Raw genomic sequence first — 22,624 nt, 5'->3', positions numbered from 1 at the left:
CAGAGCGTTTCACTCTTTCTTGTCTCCTATCTCTGTTCCTGTCGTGGGCTGCCCTTATCCATGCGTTTAGTGCTTCGAACTGTGTTGGTCTGGGCAAAGGTCGCAATGCAGCCATAATCGCTTTCAACTGGTATAACACTTCTAGTCTAAACGTTCCATATTTAGGAAAAGTCAATTCCTCGTTTCCATCTGTCATCTTACACCAATTATCGAGCCACAATATGGTATGCAACCCAACATTCGTTGCCATGTAGTAAGCCGGGGTATCCTCGGGTGGAGCCTCCTCCCTACCCCGAGGTTCTATCCTGTTTTCGCCTTTGAAACATTTTCGCAATATCTTAAAACATTTCATGATGAAAACAACGCGTTTCCTTGTTTACAACACTCGCTGTACTTCCTGATGACAATCCACCAATCCCAGCGCGGCTTCACGCCAACCGCCCTATCCCAGCGCGGCTTCACACTAACCGCCCTATCCCAGCGCGGCTCCTTCTGACGTCACTCGCCTCCGTTTCGCAGCAGTTCCCCATCTCTCTCCGTTCTTCTCGCGGTCTCTCATGCGTCCCAATCATACACTGAAAATGATTACTTCCGACCAAGCAACCACTTCCCTGACTGTACGGCCACAGTCTAACTGTAATTGTCACCAACTGGCAAATGTCTGTCCGCGATCGACCGAACACTCACCACTCTGATAGGTTACAAGTTCACGGTAACTTCCGACCAGCGTCCGTTACCCACACTCTTACACACACGTTCCCCCTATCTCGGTCCTGTGGGCGATCAATGGTACCTCATGACCCCCTTTCACAATGGTCGACAATTACTTTGGGTGTTCGATACACCCGAACCACTTAAACTGCCCTTAAGCTTAAGATTTTCACCGGTTGGGCGCGCTCACAACCTGTCCTCTTTCACACTACAGGCATTCAACTCCGCAAGACAATACAACTCACAATAGAACATAACACCGCAATCTAGCAACGCATGACCCTTTTCATACTCACTCTCCTCCGACCTGCTGCTGTCTGCCGCACTGTTACTCTCCGTCAGATTCCATGGAACGCTATCCGCCATCCGCGATTTTCAGGACACTCATCCTTGGGTTCTATGGGCCTCGGGGAAATCTCAACCTACTTCTAGATTACCCTCACTCAGAAGATAACCATCCTCTGCTACCAATTGATACGGCGGGATTTCTCCTCTAGAGTCTGCTTGTCATTCTCTAGAATCCCATCACAGGTCGACTGGACCTTTTTACCTGTCATGGAGTGAATAAGGCAACCTAGTTGACACTAAACAGATCAAATTCAAAATACCCAATTGCTTTCCCCAAAAGAACCACTGACTAAATACTGAATTTAGAAGGTTTATTACATAACCAAAAATAACTGCAGATACAGGCACCTCAGCAAGAGGTTCAAAAGATAAACAGGTACTAATACAAACATAATCCTACGGAAAAGTCTCAGTCGGCTAATGAACAGAACGAGAATCAATTCCAGGACCATCAGGCTAAACAAAATTTCTATCACTTGAGTTCTGGTACTCATCAGGATAATAGACATAAATTCAAGTTAGTCTGTCCCTACTCTATACTAGATGAAATCCCTACTCAACAACCACCCGTCCTATCCCAAAAGGTGTCAGCCGTGGTGACTTCCAAGTGAAGCTCGCCCACATTCTCTTAGACTATCATTCTTGACTTGCATCTATGCCCTTTGCCCATCTGACCGCTCTCTCTAGCTCCTCAGCTCGTCTGCTCTGCCTCCACCCTCGGGGCACTGTCCCTAATACCAAACCCCACAATGTTAATGTCACGCCTCCTGGGACGCCCCTCAAAAAGGTGTTGAGTTCTGTAATTTTCCACGTGGCACAAGTCCATCCTTGCCCGTTCAGACGTCCTTGGGTCTCAGGCTCTTCATCCTTTCAAGTTGCTTCTGTAAATTCCTAGTCTACTCCTCCATGTCTGAGTCTAGCATCCTAACGCTCATACACAATGGGCCCTTCTACTCTACTATCTGCTTGATGAGGCGCCTGCAAAGAAATACACACATAACTCATAGTCTACAAATGTTGCAACAATTCTAAAAGGTCTTTCATAAGCATTTCTATCGTTTATGTGTTTAAGCAAGACATTTTCATACGGCCTGCGCCATTTCCATTTACTAGGCCTCTACTGGTTATAGGCCCCATGCTTTACATTAGAACTTCTTGGTTCACTTAGGCCTCCAACCATAACAACAAAAGCATTGTCTCTAACTTAAACTAATTATCTAGTACATAAAGCATGATTATACATTTCGCGATAGTTCATCCAAAGGCACGTTATTAATCTATTAAACACTTCTATCACTAAATGAAAGCTTTCGTTTCAAACACTTCTATATTGCAATAAGCATGGAATTGCACCTTGTAACGCTAGTTCTATACATTTCAGATGTCAATTCATTCAAATGCCTTGTCATATATCGCATCTAAACATGATTAAAGGTCCTCTATATATCCGGGTGCTGACTACTTGTACATATGGTGCACCTCTACAAAATTCACTTTACACGGCGCTCTCTCACAGTGGAACACTCCCCCTCTCAAAACTGGCCTTAGTTGGGTATAGGGGGGTCGTAGATTTCAGTTACATTCAGGAGATTGTGTAGTTTAATGAGTTGGTAAAGGGCTTGTGCTTGTCTATCGCTCCCGATAAAAAGGTTATCAAACAGTTTGTGCACTCTCCACTTTTGTAGACCCCAGTGTCACATTAAAATCACCCCCAAGGATGATATTATAACCAGAATGCATGGGAGATAAGGTTTCATCAAGAACTAGTATGATTTCAAACAGCACTTTGAGGTTGGTTATATGTTCTGCCTCAAAAAGCCATTATAAAAATGTATTAAATTGATACAGAAAACATTGAGCCATGTGGTTTAAAGGACTTGGATTAAAGGATTATCCATGTGGATTGGAATGAATTAACAGTCCAAGATGATTTTTACCCAGCAATTTAACTCCGCCTTGGCCCAATCAGCACACAACGGGCTGCAGGGATGGAGTAGGAATGATAACCATTCAGAACAACTTCCTCTGTAGCCCCCGTCTTCTGAAATAGGGCAATATCATACATCTGTATATAATGCACACAGCCATCATAAGCCAATTTACTGGCTAGACCTGCTACATTCCAAAAGAGAATGTTCACACCATCCTTCGGGGTCCCCCCAGCAATTTGAGTATGCTTGTTGGGTGACATATTCACCACATTACTCTTGTGATCAGTAATTAAGTTGTGGATGGATATAGTAGTAATAATAGAGAACCTGAGCTCCTTGGGAATGGGTGAAGTTGGCACTTTGTGGGTACTGAGTCAATCATTCCCAGACAGGTCATCCAAAGGGAAAAAGCAGTTAGAAGCTGTCTGCCTGGGAGAAGGGTGCATACTGCTTGCTTGGTCTCTATAAAAAAAGCCCAGGGACACAACCCTAATCTTACTATGTGGGTAAATGGCGGATCCTGGGGGCCCAATCAAGTGTCTGGCCCTTCTAGAATCCCTGAAGGTAATAATAACACAGTCACCCTCAAACTCCTTTTGCATTTTTCTGACCCAACTTGCCATGAGTATTTCCGGGTTCATGCAGATAATCAAGGAAGGTACCCTCTATATGAAGGAGGAAGAAGGTAAAGGACTTATATTACCTTGCAGAAAAAACAACAGAAAATAAATTCTTTTGTTTTTCATAAAGCCCGCACCCACCCGGGTTTCCCCTTGGTGGCATGCTTCATCGTTGGGTCCATCACTGCCCTCTACGGACCGGGGTGTGCTACGACCTAAGAATATGCGGGAATTACTAGTTTGTAAAATACAGGGGTGTCCTTATACACTTAACCGCTTATGATGAATCAGAAGGGAGTGTTTTTATTTTTGCAAAAGTAGAAAAAATAGGTTTAAAATACCAGATTAGTGGGTCCAAAAACAATATTATTTCTTACCCGCAAAAACGTATGCTAAAATCTGGCAATGCGTGGAAAAACTCTAGGCATAATGGAAAAACCATGCGTCCCCAGATTTTAGCATACCTTTTTGGGGTAAGAAATAAAATTGTCCCCTGTGTCACAGAGGCCGTTGGAACAGGCTGTGGGGCTCTGCCTGGTACAATCTCCAGAGACTGGCCCCTTTCCTCAAGCAAGGGCTCCCCTGCCCGCACATCTCCTGCAGAACTAGGAGGGGCTGGACTAGAGGAATCCCACACAACAGCATTAACACACCCCACCATCCAACTTCCCTCAGAAGCCGCTACCCACCTGCTGCAAACCAGATCTGCAAATTTGGCCTCAATTCATGGTCAAGCATCCCTGACATTTTGCAATCAATAACATCCACAGTCTCTTTCCCCAATTGCATGATTATGTCCTCGAGAGTCTCTTTACGGAAGGAGGCACCAGAATTTGTCACGACCAAAGCAGTTTTTTACCAGTATTAAGAGATTTTTGGGGAACAGGGCCTTGTTTCCGCTTCTGCAGACGGGGGTGATAATAAATCCGCAGTGTGTGTGGGAGGGGGGGAAAGAGGGGTGGGGGGGGACAGGGTTAGAGCAGTTAGCTAAATCCCCACTGTACAGCCCCACACAGCTGGCGAGAGTGTCTGAGGCACGGTGAGACCAGACAGTCGAAATAAAGCTGTAGCCATTGTGAGGAAACCAAATCCACATGCCAAAGCGCTGTCCAAGGTAGCCAGTGGTGGAATAATATCCTTTCCGACGGCCGTGAAGCCCAAAACACAACAAATTACCTAGACCACAGGCACAGTGCATTTAGTCTTACTGAGGTACTTGGTGATGCACATACATTATGCCTCAAGGCACTGTGGGTGTGCTATGTCTCCCACCAAGCACTACTGAGCTAACGACAATGGGACTGAAGTGAAAAAAGACAGCTATATCACAGCAAACAACTGATGTACAATCAGTAGAATGATTTTGAGTCTTGTATTTAGTAGGGGTGAGAGTAACTTGCTTAATTTCACGTAGAGTTATCACACAGAGTTGTCCAAAGATCTTGTAACGTTATGCTCAGCATAAAATCCAAAGAGAGAAGTGATCTGGTGCAAACAAAAAGGGACCTGAGAAAGCAGTAAGGATATTAAGTGTAGGCCAAAGTAGATAGGATTGTGTGTGTGTTGTTAAACCCACATTCCCATAGGAAATTGATTTTTTTGGTTTGCTAATAACTTTGGTGCTATTTGATGATTCATCGCAAACGTTTTTTTAAAAGATTCATCTACCTCAGCTCCTTCCTAGAAAGTTTTGAGGGGATCTGTCAAGCAAGGCTGGGAAAAAGGGGAGGTCCCCATGTAGTTTACCTGAAGAACTTTAGACAACACCATAGCTAACACATCTGAAAGGAATTACGCCAAATTAGCAGAAAAAAGATTTTTACCTGTAAAGTGTGCTGTATGTAATTTGGTATGAATTCATTCAGTTGTTTTTGAGAAAATAAGGTTAAAAATGTACAGCTAACTAGAGAAGTAGTAGTACTGTAGGGCCGACAGATCAAAAGATAAGTTTTGATTGCCTACCATTAGCATGACAAAATGTTGCAGCAGTCCAGGAAAAAAAAAGCATATTGGGACAGGCTAGGGATACCCTGATGGTACTGTAGTACAGCAAAACATTTTCTTTTTAAAGGGTGGTCCTAACCTTTAACATTATTAACCCTCAGGGGTGGGCTGGGGGTCAAATATTCTTTTTATTTTTAAAGATATGGGCAGTGGTGGCCATTCATGAATCCCTCACCAGGTTAACCATGCCCGACTCCTGGAAAAAAAAAAAATATATATATATATATATATATATATATATATATATATATATATATATATATATATATATATTTATATGTATTCATTTTATATATATTGAGGAGGGGGTCTCTGTGTGGCCCTCCCACCCCTTCGGGCCCCATTTCTCAGGGACAAGGCGGCTAAGAATGCTAATGTCTAGAGTTGCAACAGAAATACTGCCACTGGGTGGGAACAGTCATCAACAACCCTGAACAGGTAAGGAACAGTGTTCGCCTCACCAGAGCAGAAGTTAATGCATCATGTGTGCTGGTAGGGCTGCTGGGTCCTTGGGCCTCCTCCTTCACCCCCATTAATGTTTAAAACAGTTGTGTATGCCCTGGGTGGGACCGGGGCATGCAAGAAAAAAAAAGTAAGAACAGCTCCCACCAGCACACAGGATGAGTGCTGACTGGGCAGTTAGTGGTGCTGTTCCTCCAATGTGGCATATACTTTCTGGGTGCCCCAGATGGAAGTGGGGGGTGCAAACAAAGAAAACATTCTGGCTCCCATTCGTGGCCCAGGAAGGGTGCACTAGCAAGCATAGAGGCGGCAGGCCTGTGGTATCACCCGGTGGCTCCCAACAGCACACATATTTGCTGGGTGCACCAGGTATGGAAGAAATAGAAAATGGGCAAAGTAACCTCTTAGAATATGAAATTATGGATTAGCCACTCAATTCATATCTCTGGTCTTGCTGAGAGTTCCCCATAATGTCCTACAGGGGCTTATCGTGGTTTTTCCCCTCCTTGTGGTGCCCCAAGAATGAGCATGGGCACCACCACCATTTTTTAAAACTATTAAGGTAGCTGCAGGAAGTAAAGCAACCCCCATAAAAATATTTTTTTAAATCTTACAGTACGTCACCTGGGCCATTGAATACATGGCCCCAGGAGAGCTTCCCATTTTACTTCCGTTAACTATAACTTCTGAATGTCAGTGATTTTTTTGTTTAATATGTTATGTGTGCCAAAAGGTGGAAGAGCACACTTGGCTTTACAAAGCCAAGAGAGCCTGTTTTGTTCCTTTAATCGTTTATGCGCGCAGTTAATGGCATGTGCTTAGCTTATTGCAGCTTGGCACATACTGTAAGCACTGAACTATTTATATCATGGACTGTGTCACCAACAGAATGTAAATATTGCTCCTTTCGCATCGAGCCTATTTCATCCACACAGTATAATGTGATCAGTTAATCATGTACTTAGTATAACCTCCCATACACACATCAGAAACTCTACTATTTATATTGTTTGGTTAGTTCTTACACAAAACTCCGACCCTCCGACTAGAAGCACTTCAGTGTTTGTCTCAGGTACCAGTACAGCCACACACATCAAGCACACTTCATTAAAATCTGTACTCGCCATATCATGTGCCTAATGGTTCGACCAGCACACGTGCACTGCCTAGAAACATTGCCCTATCTGCAATATAAGGTTAGTGCAGCAACACACACATTAGAAAGGTTTGAATATGTATGTCATGTACTTAGTGCAGTTACACACACACACTCACATGCATACAATGAGGAAACACTGCACTATCTGCTTCGTTTGCTTAGTGCTGCCACACGCATATATAAATGCACAAACTAAAAACGTTACTTTATTTGCATTATGTGCTTAATGCAGCCGTTCACAAAGCAGAAGCAGTCCACTATGTTGTATCATGTGCTTAGTGCAGGCACACATCCATACAAGAAACAGTACGCACACGCGCATGCATGACAGACAGTGACTAGAAACATTACAGTATTTGCACTATGCGCTTATTGCTGCTTCGCACAAACCAGAAATTCTTCCCTGTTTGTATCGTGTGCTTGACAGAGCAAAACACACACAAGCACACATTCGGGAAACACTGCACTATCTGTATCATGTGCTTAGTGCTTGGACACGTGGGTGCACTCCACAAACAAACTAGAAGCACCACGTTTTGGATGATGAGTTCCAGTACATGCACGCACGCAAGCACGCACACACACACTGCACTGTTATTTGAGCTGAGCAGCCATGCACGCACGGCTAACGCTGCTGACTTTAAATCTTATCTTTTGTGCAGTGTGGCTGACACAGGCTGCTCTATATGTGTAGACAAACGCGCAACCACTGGCATAGCCACGTGCCCCTGCATCGTGCATCGCGTGCACAGTGTGCACAGCACAGGCAGGCCTACAGCGCATTCCAATCAGTTCAATGTTTTCCGCACCCCAGTGACCTCAGCTAATTTGACCAAAGAGCGTTTTCTGATGATTAAATTGACAATGGTGGCTTTTTACACTGCGTTTTCGTTGTTGACGTGTTCGAGATACCTGATAAAAAAATGTATTCAGTTCTGCACTTAGAGTAAACACATGCTTGAATGATAGAGTTCTTATTGGTTACATGTTTTAACCTTTGACCCTGTCACCAGGTAGGTCGCCCCCTCAGCCGCCACATGGTCCCCCTGTGCCGCCGCTGCCCCGCTGCCTGCTGTGCCTCCTGTAATTGCTGCAGGCCATCTCCTCTGCCCAGTCTGTTTTGTACTGTGCCTTTTTTCTGCCTGCTTTGTTTTCCCGTCGCCCCTGGTGCCCATACCCTCCCCCCCCCAACCCCCCCACCCGCTCCCCTCCCTCGCGTTTCCCGCCGCTGCCACCCTGAAGCCCCGCCCCCCTGGTGCCCCATTCGCCACCCCGCTCCCGCCTCCCAGCTGCTCCTCCCTCCCTTAGCCCTTCCTATGGAGGCCGCGCGGTGGTGAAGGGAGCGACCTGTGACCCTGTCACCAGGTAGGTCGCCCCCTCAGCCGCCACATGGTCCCCCTGTGGTGCCGCTGCCCCGCTGCCCGCTGTGTCTCCTGTGATTGCCGCAAGCCTTCTCCTCTGCCCAGTCTGTTTTTAGGTCTCGCGCCTGCGTTGCACAGCGAGGCATTTTGTATTAACAAGCATTTACAATGCAATGGTTTTGCCTTTGTTAAAGTTAGAGCTATTGGCATTGCTCTTGACATTATTTTTATTTATGTTTTTTTTAACATAAATAAATGGCATTGTCATTTACAATGCCACTAGCTTTATCTCTCGCAAATGACACCCACAAACACACACACAGAGCCCTTCCACACACACACCGCCACACAGAGCCCCCCACACACACAGCCACACAGAGCCCCCCACACACACAGCCACACAAAGCCCCCCACACACACAGCCACACAAAGCACCCCACACACACCCACAGAGCACTCTACACACATTTACACAGCACAAGCAGGCAACAGGGGCACACAGAGGCACAAGTAGGCAACAGGGGCACACGGAGGCACAAGCAGGCAACAGGGGCACACAGAGGCACAAGCAGGCAACAGGGGCACACAGAGGCACAAGCAGGCAACAGGGGCACACAGAGGCACAAGCAGGCAACAGGGGCACACAGAGGCACAAGCAAGCAATAGGGGCACGAAAACGGAGGCACAAGCAGGCAACAGGGGCACACGGAGGCACAAGCAGGCAACAGGGGCACACGGAGGCACAAGCAAGCAACAGGGGCACACGGAGGCACAAGCAGGCAACAGGGGCACACGGAGGCACAAGCAGGCAACAGGGGCACACGGAGGCACAAGAAGGCAACAGTGGCACACGGAGGCACAAGCAGGCAACAGGGGCACACGGAGGCACAAGCAGGCGACAGGGGCACGAAAACGGAGGCACAAGCAGGCGACAGGGGCACGAAAACGGAGGCACAAGCAGGCGACAGGGGCACACGGAGGCACAAGCAGGCGACAGGGGCACACGGAGGCACAAGCAGGCGACAGGGGCACATGGAGGCACAAGCAGGCAACAGGAATCCTTGCAAAATTTGTTTGTGTGCTTTTCGATAGCATAATTTCTATGGGCATGTATTAAAAAGAGGAAGCAGGTTGGCACATAAGACGACTTAAAATTGACTTACATTTTTACTGTATTATGTATATAGATTAAATGATTTTTAACTTAATCTATATGGTAGCACTCTTAAGACTCAGGATTTAAGCTATCTTTTATAACGTCTTTTTTCTAAAATGTGACTGTAAATATTTTTATGATACTTTTATGATCTGTGTAAGATCGAATAAAGGATTTGATTGATTGACTACTGCTAGTCCACTGAACAACATTAGGCCATGTGTTAGTTGACACCTACTTTGGTATTATAATCCCCAACAGAACTGAGCCAGAAGAGTGTCCGAAGCTTAACTGCAATAGTGGATAAACATTTCACATTAAAAAAATTAAAGTTGGCTCAAAATCAGTGTTTCCTGCAAAGTGTCTTTTGCATAGAGACCATTTGCAGTTTGAGTTGTGCAGACTAACGAAAAAGCATTGGAATAATGAGCTCCAGATCATGCTGGATTTCAGATCCTGTATTTGGAAGGTTATCTTCGATGAAGAAGCATCATAGCAGCATTAAAAAACTTAAATGTGCAAAGAGAAAGGACCCTTCAACTTGACAGCATATTTTTCTCTTTTGCTAAATATGGCGAGTATGAAATGTAACGAGTCTTAAAACTGACCTGAATGTTTACCTAGACAGAAATATGGTAAGGAATGTGTGCCCTCTTATTACTTTAATGCCGTCCAGTTAGGTCATGGGAATAAAATCGGAGAAAGAAAAGCCCTTCTTGAGGTTGGTAATGCAAATGTATCTTACATTTATAGTGGAAATGAGCATACCTTTCTAATTGTCAATTCTCAGTTTACCAATCAATCTTCAAGCATCAGAGTAACTGTACATTATGGATTACTGATTTAGAGCATCTTTAATATTCTAGTAATTTAATCCTATTACATTGATTTTAAGTATTTAATCTGATCCAGACTTGGCTCCAAATACTAAAGGAGGCCTATGACAAAGAATTGTTTCAGAAGCATCATGAACGTGAAGTTTTGTAAACAGAGAGCCTTGTCTAATATAGGCAAGAGACCAAGATGTGATGGGAACGAGCCACAGAGATGTGTAACTGCTACATTACCATAAAACACATATTTTGTATTTAATACATATTTACAATTTGGAGAACAGAGGCATAGTGGTGTATCAAACATGACCTTCATTTCAGGTGCCCAATTGGGAACGGAATCCAGCTGACCAATGTTGACTGTCTATTATTAGGGTCACCTGACCTTTCAGGTTCAATGTAAAACCATGGCCTTGTTGAGGCTTACATCCATGACCTCTCCAACAGGATATTCAACTAAATCATTTTATTTCTGTAGAATATAGTTCCTAATGTGGTTCCTGCTGCCATATAATATAGTTGGTCAAAGACATGTCGGCCAGAAAACCATGTCTGATTTTAGAACCAAAGTGCAATGCAAGGCTCACAGATTTTCCCAAAAAGCCATCAGTCAAGCCCCTGTGCCGGCGCATGTGCACTACGTGCGCTCGCCAGGCAAACCTAAAAACTCATCACACAGTAAGGACCCAGAAGATGACCTGGAAAGGAAAAGCACGCTGTGCTGAATGGTTTGGTGGTGGTCCTTTCGTACTAGGACAACCACAGACTGAGTTATGTGCAAACACATTTTTTTAATAAAGGGCCCTCAAAGCATTGTGGGGCAAGTTTCCATAGTGCAGTGAATATTATAGTATCGGCTCCCACACTGTCCCAGGGAGAGATGCAGTAAACTTTTACTTGTGTTTTCATTCCTTTCTGCGGCCTCGCGCTGCATTTTCCTTCTTTTAATGGGCGCACTTCCGCGTGCTGCTGCGACAACCGTCAGCCTTTCCTGGTGCCTGCCGCTCCAGCAGAAGCACACACAGTCTGGGGTTCCTGACCCCCTTTAACATAAATCCGCCCAGAAGCACCTATATCGCATACAAGATGGTGACAGTGTAACGAGGCCTGAGATGGGTGTGTGTGGAGCGGTTTTCTTTTTTTAGTGGTGCATTGGGAGGAGGGAAAGGGATGGGAGAGTAACACAAGGGACGGGACCCACTGCTCAGAACTCAGGAGTCCATAGAGCATGTCCCCAGGGAAGCTGTTTGTTGTGGCCTAAGAAGGACTTCTTTAGAGGTGTTACAGGATACTATGCTAGAGGTCGAGTTCCAAACTCACTACCACCACCTCTAGGAGTAAACATTGGCTGCTTAAGGCAGGTGACGTCGATGGAGAAAATGTCTTGGTTATCCAGCTGAAGACATGGGACACACCCGAGGGAACCCCCCTTACCCCCAGGGAGGCCGCCTGATAACTACAGACTGGACCAGAGAAGAGGCGGCAGCACTCGCTGGATGCAGGTCTTGTACACTTTGTAAAGCCTTCACTGTGGCTATCCTGCAACCTGGCAGAGAAGAGACACGTCTAATTGTATGTAAAAAGAGAAGCTTACTCACCAGTCAGGGACACGGAAGCCATCTACTCCACCGCCCCCATTACAGGGGAAACTAGGAAGACGGTAAACAGAGCGCTATCTCGGCGGGAGATGCATTTTGACAAATTACCCAGCGGTTCCACAGCTCGTCTTCCCCGTCAGGTCCCGGGCCGGCAGCCAATCACAGCGCGGCCCGGGAATGACATCACGGGGGTGTCCCGCAGTTCCGCCCCCGGCCTGCCTGGCTTCCTGGTCGCGGGCCGGGTGGCGACTGCAGAAGATTCGGGGGCGTTCCCGAGAACAGGTGTTCGGCTGACGTAGCCAAAAGCCAAAAATTCTCGGGAACGCCCCCGAATCTGGTCCGGCATTGACGGACAGGCCCGTCTTCCAATGGCTAGCCTCCATTTATGGAGCTAGCCAATGAAAGACGGGGGCGGATTCCCAGCCCCATACTATACTCATTAGGTTTTCGCCTAGCGAAACGATGCTTTCGCATCGTTTTCGCCAGGCAAAACCTAAAAATGGGGTTTTAGCACTGACCTAGGAATCGCACACGCTCGTGCGTGTGCGATTCCTTTTGTGCTACCCCATTGGCCTTTGCGTGCATCTTTTTTATAAAAGACTGCACGCAATTGGCCAAAGGCGGGCGAGTTGCTCCGCCCACGGCCTATTGGTGTCTATTACGCGCTTGGTGCGCGTAATAGACACCAATAGGCCGCCACATGGTCTCCCTGTGCCGCCGCTACCCCGCTGCCCGCTGTGTCTCCTGTGATTGCCGCAAGCCTTCTCTGCCCAGTCTGTTTTTAGGTCTCGCGACCTGCTTTGCACTGCGAAGCAGTACTTCGCAGCGCGAGGCATTTTGTAATAAAAAATGGGGTTTTAGCACTGACTTAGGAATCGCACAGGCTCGTGCGTGTGCGATTCCTTTTGTGCTACCTCATTGGCCTTTGCGTGCATCTTTTTATAAAAGAGTGCACGGAATTGGCCAAAGGCAGGCGCCTTGCTCCGCCCACGGCCTATTGGTGTCTATTACGCGCTTGGTGCTCGTAATAGACACCAATAGGCCGTCAAGTGGTTTCTATTAGCGTGCACAAACGGGCGCGATAATAGAAACACATGGCTTTCAGTGGCGCGCGCTCGTGCTTCTTCTTTATTGAATTTCCTGTTGTGTTTCACTTTGCTCCCGCCCCCCTCCTGTTGTGCGCATTCCCATTGCTTTCACCCCCCCTCCCGTTGTCCGTGTTGAACATGCTCCCGACCCTCTCCTGTTGTTTACCGTCCCCTCCCATTGTCCGTGTTCACCAGGCTCCCGCTCATAGCGCTGACTGCGTCACGTCCCCACTCTGCATGGGGCTCAGTGTACCCAATTGCACGCTTTCATTTCTTTTGCGCCATACATTAGCACTCCACCGAAACCAATTGTTACTGAGGACAAAGGCAGGCCAGTGATGGAAGAGCTCGCATTTTGGGCAGTGTGTTTTGGGACATAAAGCACAGACCCTCAGCTTTTCCCTGCATACCACGTGCACTGCAGCTATAATGTCCACCCCTCCCATCGCTTCTGTGTATGTCTGAGAGAGAGGTCCTGGTACATATAGTGAATGAATGCCGCTACAGAGTCCTGGGACTTGGTTTTCTGCACTGTGTAATTGCGATCATTATAAACAACCCCTGCATGACTCAATCCCTGACCTTCCCCATCATCGCGTAAACCACCCAGGGCTGGAACTGTATCTCGTGCAGGGAGATTCCACATGCATTTCCACATGCATGTGCGGAGCCAATTTAGGATCACTACCGGCACGTGCCACTTTCACTTAACCTATCAGGGCCACCTGGCAGACTATAAAAACTCTGTCTCCACAGAGAACTGTAAGATTCGTTTGGAGAGACATGCAGCAGCTCTGCAAGGTACAGTTTTAAACCAAGAATAGGCATTAAATGGGATGTTTGTAGCTGAACAATCAGGGGCTATTCAGTTGTTGATTTAAATATCTACCGAGCTTACATTTATTTTCCTTCCTTACCTGTAGACTAAAACACTTTTGTCCTTAAATCCTCCATTCCATAATGACTGCGTGAGGTAATTCACCACCTTTTCCTACCAAAAGTTTCATATCTTTTCTATGTTTTGCTATGAAAGCTCACTATTTTTCTGTTATTTGACCTTCACCAATGAGGTAGGTGTATATAGTCCTGAGCAACAGAAGTGTTACTACACACTTATCCCAAACCTACAGGTTAGTTAAGAGAGAGCGCTATGCTGCGCCTTTTAGGCTTCGCCTATTAGCTCTTTTTTTACTGATGCATGTTTGTTAACATACATCGCGATGCTGTGTCTTTTAACCTTCAGCTAGAAGCCCCCCTCTTTTAACTGATGCATGTATTGTAAATACCACTACACTGTCACCGGTTATATCATTCTTCTCGGATTAGATTAGTGTCTCACTGAGGGAGCTGGGAATCGGCTGCAGTATAAGTGGCACTACAAATATTCCTCATTTCCTCCCTGTAGTAGGCCAAAGATGGCGCCTGTAACCATCATTATTGCTGCTAGCTGCTACTGTCATCCCGTAGCTAACGCCTCATTCTAAGGTCTCTAGGCAGTGCTGCAGCTGTGTCTCTGTTCCAGTGGTAATTCCTCATGCTTAGTCCTATACACTCCTCTTGTACAAAACAATAGGTATATACAACCCCAATAGATCTAACTTTCAAAAATGTGAGACCGGTTGCATTGCAAATGCTTGTTCTGTGCCTTTTTTTCTGCCTGCTTTGTTTTCCCGTTGCCCCTAGTGCCCGTACCCTCCCCTCTTTGCCCCCCACCTGCTCCCCTCCCTCGCATTTCCCGCCGCTGCCACCCTGCTGCCCCGCCCCCCTGCTGCCCCATTCGCCACCCCGCTCCCGCCTCCCAGCTGCTCCTCCCTCCCTTAGCCCTTCTTATGGAGGCCGCGCCAAAGGTGCGCCAAAGGCAAGCCCGTCTGAGCCCGTCCGTAACTAGACCCCGCCCAGTGCCAGAACCCCTGGCCCCCGCCGAAACCAAGTAACCCGACTGAGATACGACACCACGATCCTCCACGCACTCAACACCGGCCGACCAGCCGCCTGCTACCAAGCCCCCCCGAAGCGCACCCACGGACCCTTCTCCTGCCAAACCTGCAAATTCACCCACGTCCGAACCTTCGTCCCATCACCCAGACTAGGCAACAACAACAACCAACTCAAGTGCATCCTGCTCAACACCCGCTCCGTCCACAAGCACGCCGTCAAACTCTGGGACCTCCTCGACACAACAGCACCAGTCGTTGCCTTCCTCACAGAAACCTGGATGAACGCCCCTTCAGCCCCCGACATCGCCATAGCCATCCCGGACGGCTACAAGATCACCCGAATGGACCGCGTCAACCAAACCGGAGGAGGAATCGCCATCATCTACAGGAACACCATCAACGTCACGACCAACTCCGAAGATGCCCTCATCACCGCCGAACACCTACACTTCCAGATCCACACCGACCCCAAGACCACCCTCAGAGGAACCCTCATCTATAGACCCCCGGGCCCACGAACACAATTCAGTGAAGCCATCGCCGACTTCATCAGCCCACACGCCCTCGCCTCATCAGACTACATCCTCCTAGGGGACCTGAACTTCCACCTGGAGAACAACAATGACAACAACACCACCTCCCTGCTCGACCACCTCAACAACCTCGGACTCAAGCAATTGGTGAACACCCCCACCCACCACGCCAGCCACACGCTCGACCCCATCTTCTCTGCCAGCAGCCACGTTGCCTTCAGCCACTCCACCGGACTACACTGGACTGACCACAGCTGCATCCACTTCACCTTCAAGTAGACCACATCCCACCACCACCTGCAACAGATCCCCTGTAGATGCTGGAACAAAATCACAGCAGACCAGCTAACCATATCACTGAGCCAGAACCCACCCATCACCACCACTGACACCGAAGACCCAGCCCGCAACCACACACAGTGGATAGTCAACTGCCCCAACGCCCTTGCACCACTGAAGAACCCTCCAGGCAAGCCCGGCAACAGGAAAAAAACATGGTTCACTGACGACCTCAAAGAATCAAAGAAATCCTGCAGATCCCTCGAGAACAGACGACAGAAAACATAACAGCCCTCAAGAACGCCACCCGCAAACACCACCAGTTGATCCGCACCACTAAAAAGACATCCTTCAAAGAGCGGCTGGACAACAACACACACAACAGCAAGGAACTCTTCAGCATCGTAAAAGAGCTCTCCAATCCCAACGCCAACAGCAACGACATCACACCATCACAAGACCTCTGCAACTCCCTCGCCACGTTCTTCCACTGCAAGATCGCCGACATCCACAACAGCTTCGGCGCCCAGACTCTGCCCCAGCCATCGAACCAACGCCCCCTACAACCACCCTCAGCGCTTGGACTCCCATCAGCACCGAAGACACCGCCCACGCTATGAACACCATCCACTCCGGCTCTCCCTCCGACCCATGCCCTCACCACATCTTCAACAAAGCTGACACCATCTTCGCTCCCCACCTACGGAATGTCATAAACAACTCCCTCGTGTCCGCCACCTTCCCAGAGAGCTGTAAGCACGCAGAGATCAACGCCCTACTGAAGAAACCCACAGCGGACCCCAAAGACCTCAAAAACTTCCGCCCCATCTCTCTTCTTCCCTTCCCGGCGAAAGTGATCGAGAAGATCGTCAATAAGCAGCTGACCGCATTCCTCGAAGGCAATGGGTCCCTCGACCCATCCCAGTCCGGATTCTGAGCCAACCACAGCACCGAGACCGCCCTCATTGCAGCCACCGACGACATCAGGACCCTACTCGACAACGGAGAAACCACCGCCCTCATTCTCCTAGACCTCTCAGCCGCCTTTGATACAGTCTGCCATTGCACCCTAATAGCCCGCCTCCACAACGCCGGGATCCAAGGCAAAGCCCTGGACTGGATCACCTCTTTCCTTTCTGACAGAACCCAGCGAGTCCGCCTCCCTCCCTTCCGCTCCGCGGCCACCGAGATCATCTGCGGCGTGCCCAAGGCTCATCACTCAGCCCAACCCTCTTCAATATCTACATGAGTCCCCTCGCCACCATGGCACACAAACACAACCTCAACATCATCTCATACACCAATGTCACCCAGCTGATACAATCCCTCCCCAAAGACCCAGCCACCGCCAAATTCAACCTCCAGGAAGGAATGAAAAACGTTGCGGAATGGATGAAACTCAGCCGTCTGAAACTGAACTCAGACAAGACAGAGGTCCTCATCCTCGGACCATCCCCATCCGCCTGGGACGACTCCTGGTGGCCCGCAGAACTAGGCACCGCACCGATACCCACTGACCACGCACGCAACCTGGGATTCATCCTGGACTCCTCTCTCATGATGACCAAGCAAGTCAACGCCATCTCATCTTCATGCTTCAACACCCTGCGCATGCTCCGTAAGATCTTCCGGTGGATCCCTACCGAAACTAGAAAGACGGTCACCCAGGCCCTTGTCACCAGCCGACTTGACTACGGGAACGCCCTATATGCAGGAACCACAATCAAATTCAGAAAAGACTCCAGCGCATACAGAACGCATCCACACGACTCATTCTCAACATTCCCCGCCACAGCCACATATCAGCCCACCTGAGAGACCTGCACTGGCTCCCCGTCAGCAAAAGAATCACGTTCAGTCTCCTCACCCACGCACACAAAGCGCTCCGCGACATAGGCCCCGAATACCTCAACAACCACGCAAACTTCGCTCCGCCAGCCTCGCCCTCGCCACCATCCCACGGATCTGCAGAAACCACCGCTGGAGGAAGATCATTCTCCTACCTGGCGGCCAAGACGTGGAACTCCCTCCCCGCCCACCTACGTCTGACCCAGATCCACCTCACATTCAGGAAACACCTCAAGACCTGGCTCTTCGAGCAGTAGCGCCCCTCCCCCCCAGCGCCTTGAGACCCTCACGGGTGAGTAGCGTGCTTTACAAGTGTACTGATTGATTGAAATGAAAGGAAATTTCCACCCCTAATATGCAGAGAGGGTGGTGTGTCACGTGCTTCTCTCCTTTGACGTCCGGGGCGCGCGTGCCTGCTGCAGCGCTGAGCTCTCTCCAAGACGACACTCTGGATCCATATTTCATGCAAATCACAAAATGTCAGCACTGTATTGCCATGAACTGCTTAAAAATTGGCCATGCACATCCGATAGGAAAGTGTCACGATGAAAGGAATGAATGGAACATTCACACATTACAAGTAATTTAATGACTAATGTTAAATTAAGCGAAGAGAGAAAACAACTGCCAAGTGTGGCGGGGGCATTCACTGTAAAATGAGAAGGGCTGTGGTTTATTTTAGTATGATCACACCGCTTACTCACCAGCTTCTATTAGAGCGGCATTGGTCTCCCTTCACCATGCTTTCAGCCCCTTCCTTCCAGTCGATATAGCAGAGGTGGCATTGTGGGTCAATGCCATAACAACAGCCTGGGACCTGGAAAATCTGGTTTGGGCCGCCACAGTGCACCCAACAGGAAAGGGGGGAGTCTCCCTGCTCTCTCCGCCCAACTCAAGATTGCGCGCCAAAGGTGGCATGGAAATACTTGGCCAATGGGTGGCCAGGTGGTGTTTTGAACACCCCCAATAGGGGGATGCCGCCGCATGGTGGAAGGGGACAACAGTCAGGGCCGGACTGAGAACCAAAACCGGCCCTGGTAAAGTGCTCGGCCGGCCCCCTGGGGGTGCGACCGAGCTCTTTGCCACGGCTGGTTTTCGGCCGATTTTGTTACAGGGCCGATTTTGCAACAATGCTGCAAAAACGGCCCTGTAACAAAAAACGGCCCCAAGGGCTCAAAACCGCCCCCCACCCTTGCGGCGCACCGGGGGATTGCCCAGTGCCCGCAACGGCCAGTCCGGGCCTGACAACAGTGGCTATGAGGACACCTCTGCCCCAGTGCAATTTACTTTTAAAAGCTTGGGCAGTGTGCAGATGGACGCTCAAGACCCACCCACCTATACCGAGCAGCAACATTGTCGCAGTGCCGGATGGCAGGCGAAGTGGTTAAGAAGGGGTACATTTGTTGGTTAAGAAGGCACACCAGCAGGGTGGGGTGCAGGAGGAAGGCCACTTACCTGGGTATGCCTTACATCAGATTCCTTAGGCTGAAAGCTGTACAGCAGAGCACAAAATTGGACAAACAAGGTAGCGAGTTGGGGCCTAATTCCAGTAAGAGGCTACCCCTCCACACACAATCAGCGTAAAGACCAACAGGAAATGTTATGACCTCATAAATCGTCATGTATGATGGCCTGAACAAACTAAGAGGTGGCACAAGGATGGCAAGCAGATAACAGAACGTGATTGTGATGTGTCAGAAATGATTTATGACTTGTCAGCTGTTGTGAGTTGTGACCTGTCACATGATTTACGAGCCTAGCAAAAATTATTTATGACCTGGTAAATGGACTGCTTAGTGACCTGTCACATTTATGATCTATGACCTTGTCAAAGGTGATTTATTACCCCCCACATGATGTTGATTGAAGGCCCTGTCATATTGATGTATGACTTGAGTACTGTAATGCGTATAAAAGTATGATGCAGGTATTTCATACATGTTAACAGAATAAACTGCGGCCAACACCTACCGCGAGAAACAAGACATGTATTTGGCAAACTTTATTGATATGTGTGTGAGTAATGATATGCATGGACAGTTTGGAGTGGGCCCAGTGCGGGTGCTATACACTTGAGGTCAATGAGGAGCCAGAGTAGGCAGCATACACTCAGATGGCAGCATCCCTATATAAGAGTCAGGCATTTGTCCCTATTTCCCTCTACCTCTCACCTGCAGATGTCCTAATGCCCACTGTCCCTCCACACCAAAGATTAGAAGAGGAGGCAGGTGGTGTCACTCATGCAGCCCACGGCATGATGGCCATTTTTAGGATCAACTTCCCTATGTGCGCGCGGCAAACATCCAACAAAAACGGAATACCACAGATTCACCTCTTCTCAAAGGTGCTGGAGTACCCCTGGAGCGTAATCCCTAGGGTTACCACAGTGCCTTTTGCACCCACTCCCTAAGAAATGTTTCTGATTTCCAAGTGCCTCATGTGTCCAGGAGCTCCGAGTTCTGGTAGAGCTCATGGACTGACCCATGGTGCTCTCATCACCATGCTCGTGTCCACCACCGCTCCACCATTAATCCACTGTGCTTACTCTAACCGCAAAGCCATCCAGAACCATTAAAATTGACAACAGTGGTGAGAGAAAGATGGCTTGGTGAAGTGAATAAGACATGGGCGGAGGCGGTGCCTTCATCCAAGCAGAAATAAGGGCTGAAAAATCCCTTCGTTTACGACTTAGGAGTCTCCTCGAAGCAAGCCACTCAGCCATGCAAGATTTGTTCTGAAACTTAGTCATGGTGTTGCGATAGCCCGGACGGTAGCATTATCCATCCTTATGCCAGAAGGCTACTGCTATCCTAGGGATTTTAGGCTCGCTCTGTGTCGCCTGTTTTCTGCGACAACCCCAGCCCACTTTCCGTCAGAGGTGAGTTTATCAAGCTATGTAAGATGGACTTGGACCATAGACTTTAAAAAGAGTACTGCTGATTGTGATACTTTGTTTGCAAGTTAATATTTTCTCTGAATCTAAGGACTCTTCCCAAACTTTTCTTTCTTCTTCCTCAGGATGGGCGCTTACACGCTGCACTCCAGGACGGGCAAGCCGATGCCCTCAGTATCAAATGGGTAAGAAGCAATTTCTAATTTTCATATCATAAATTCCCAGGATGTATTTCTATTGTATAATAAGTTCCTGTATATTATGACACAGACTGATATCCAGCTAAAAGGCCACAGTATAATCCGCAGAACAACTATATAATGAGAAGGTAAACGTTCAGTTATTCCTAGACCCAGAGTAAATGTGGACTGCCTTAATCCATGCATAGCTGTGGATTTCAAATCCAATTTATTCTTGCTATAACCTCCTTCTGCCAAAGCAAGGACAGTCTTTTTTTCTCCGAATGTAGATCGAGCTAATACTTGTGTACATTTAAGGCTTGTAAATGGAGCGCTGATGAAACCTAGACTCACGATAAAGGAGTTCCTACAGCTCTAGTGTTTGTAAGTGGAGAGCCCATGTCCAGTCACTGACGCTTGTCACAGCCACCTTCATGTATTGATCTGCAAGAGATAGACCATGGGTCCAGCAGGTAACCAATTTTACTCTGTAATACAACAAAATAGGCATGGGGTAGGAAGGTTAGATGGCAGGAATATCATCCGGGGTTAAATATTTAACACAAATTATTTTGCCTCCCGTTTAATCTTGTGCTACCAAAAAATGCACTTAATAGTTGTATATGATTACACGCTACCCATGACCTCAGAGACCACACACCTAGGGCCCTCTAACCAAAATAGATTTACTCTAAAAAAATTATCTAGAAAACACGAACTTCCTAGACCTCTTTTCAATAAGACAACTCATCCTACAATGGGAAGAGGTCAGGTGTGACACCGCGTCCAGGGCGACTGACGCTGGAACTCTGGGGCTCACGGTTCGATCCCCGGCTCCAGCGGCAGGTCAACCCAGCACCCCTGACTCTGGGCAATAGCTCGCTTAATCTTATACCTTCGGGTAGCTGTTTGCGCTTTACAAAAAATATGTGTCCTCCTATCATAGATGTCTGCCATCTTCTGAAATAAAGCCATTAAAGGCAAATGTATACAGGGACATGCACAAACAAAACTAACTCTGTCTGTGCCTCGTATGAAACTTAAGAGGACCACAATATACTCACCTACTGCTTTAAGATGCCCAGCTCTGACATAGATTCGGACCATTGGTTTACGGATGGGCCAAGCAACCAAGAATTGACAAAGAGCTTTGTACTTCTCTGAATCTCCCCTGGAATATAAGGCCCTGCTTCCTCCTGCTACCCTTTTTTCCCCTCTGAACACGGTCTCCTGCTTTCCCACACCGATAGCAGTAATTCTTTCTGGAATGGTTTCTGGATTCCATAGTTAATGCTTTGAAGGCATTCCTTCACGCCACGAGCTACATAATAAGTGATAGCCACAAGAAATGTGAGCTGATGCCACCTATCCTTACCAATGCAGACCGGTTCATCCTGATAGCTGGCATTCAATTCAAGACTGACTGTGTCATCTTCAACGCCTTTGTCCCGAACAAACAGGACTATTTCAATAACAAAGCATCTGTTGTGACCCAACTACACGGGTAATGTAGGTCAACAAAGAAAGAACTTACAAAAAACATTCCACGGCTCCACATGGTAAAATAATTTGAGTCTTGATGTAATACTGTCACTCACCCGCCACCTGGTCAGGAAAACACTGAAAACATTCCTCTTGCCACATCTGCGTCCTCACCCACTCCCACCTGTTGTGGTAAGAACTC

General features: G+C 47.9%; 1 protein-coding gene across 3 annotated transcripts in view; it reads left to right on the top strand.

Annotated features, from left to right (window-relative positions):
- The window catches only part of LOC144755373 (copine-5), a 1,407,230-nt gene that overhangs the window by 900,922 nt on the left and 483,684 nt on the right, over positions 1 to 22,624 (top strand). For 2 of the 3 annotated variants that reach the window (XM_078644208.1, XM_078644207.1), the window contains one exon: positions 20,887 to 20,946. The exons of the other annotated variant lie outside the window; for it this stretch is intronic. In XM_078644208.1, coding sequence (XP_078500334.1) covers positions 20,887 to 20,946 — 60 coding nt within the window. The remainder of the gene's footprint in view (positions 1 to 20,886; positions 20,947 to 22,624) is intronic. 3 annotated transcript variants of the gene reach the window in all.

This window comes from Lissotriton helveticus, chromosome 5_1 (assembly GCF_964261635.1).
Source record: "Lissotriton helveticus chromosome 5_1, aLisHel1.1, whole genome shotgun sequence".
Lineage (NCBI taxonomy): Eukaryota > Metazoa > Chordata > Amphibia > Caudata > Salamandridae > Lissotriton > Lissotriton helveticus.
Note: the sequence above shows the minus strand (reverse complement) of the source record. Positions and strands in the feature narration are given on the sequence as shown.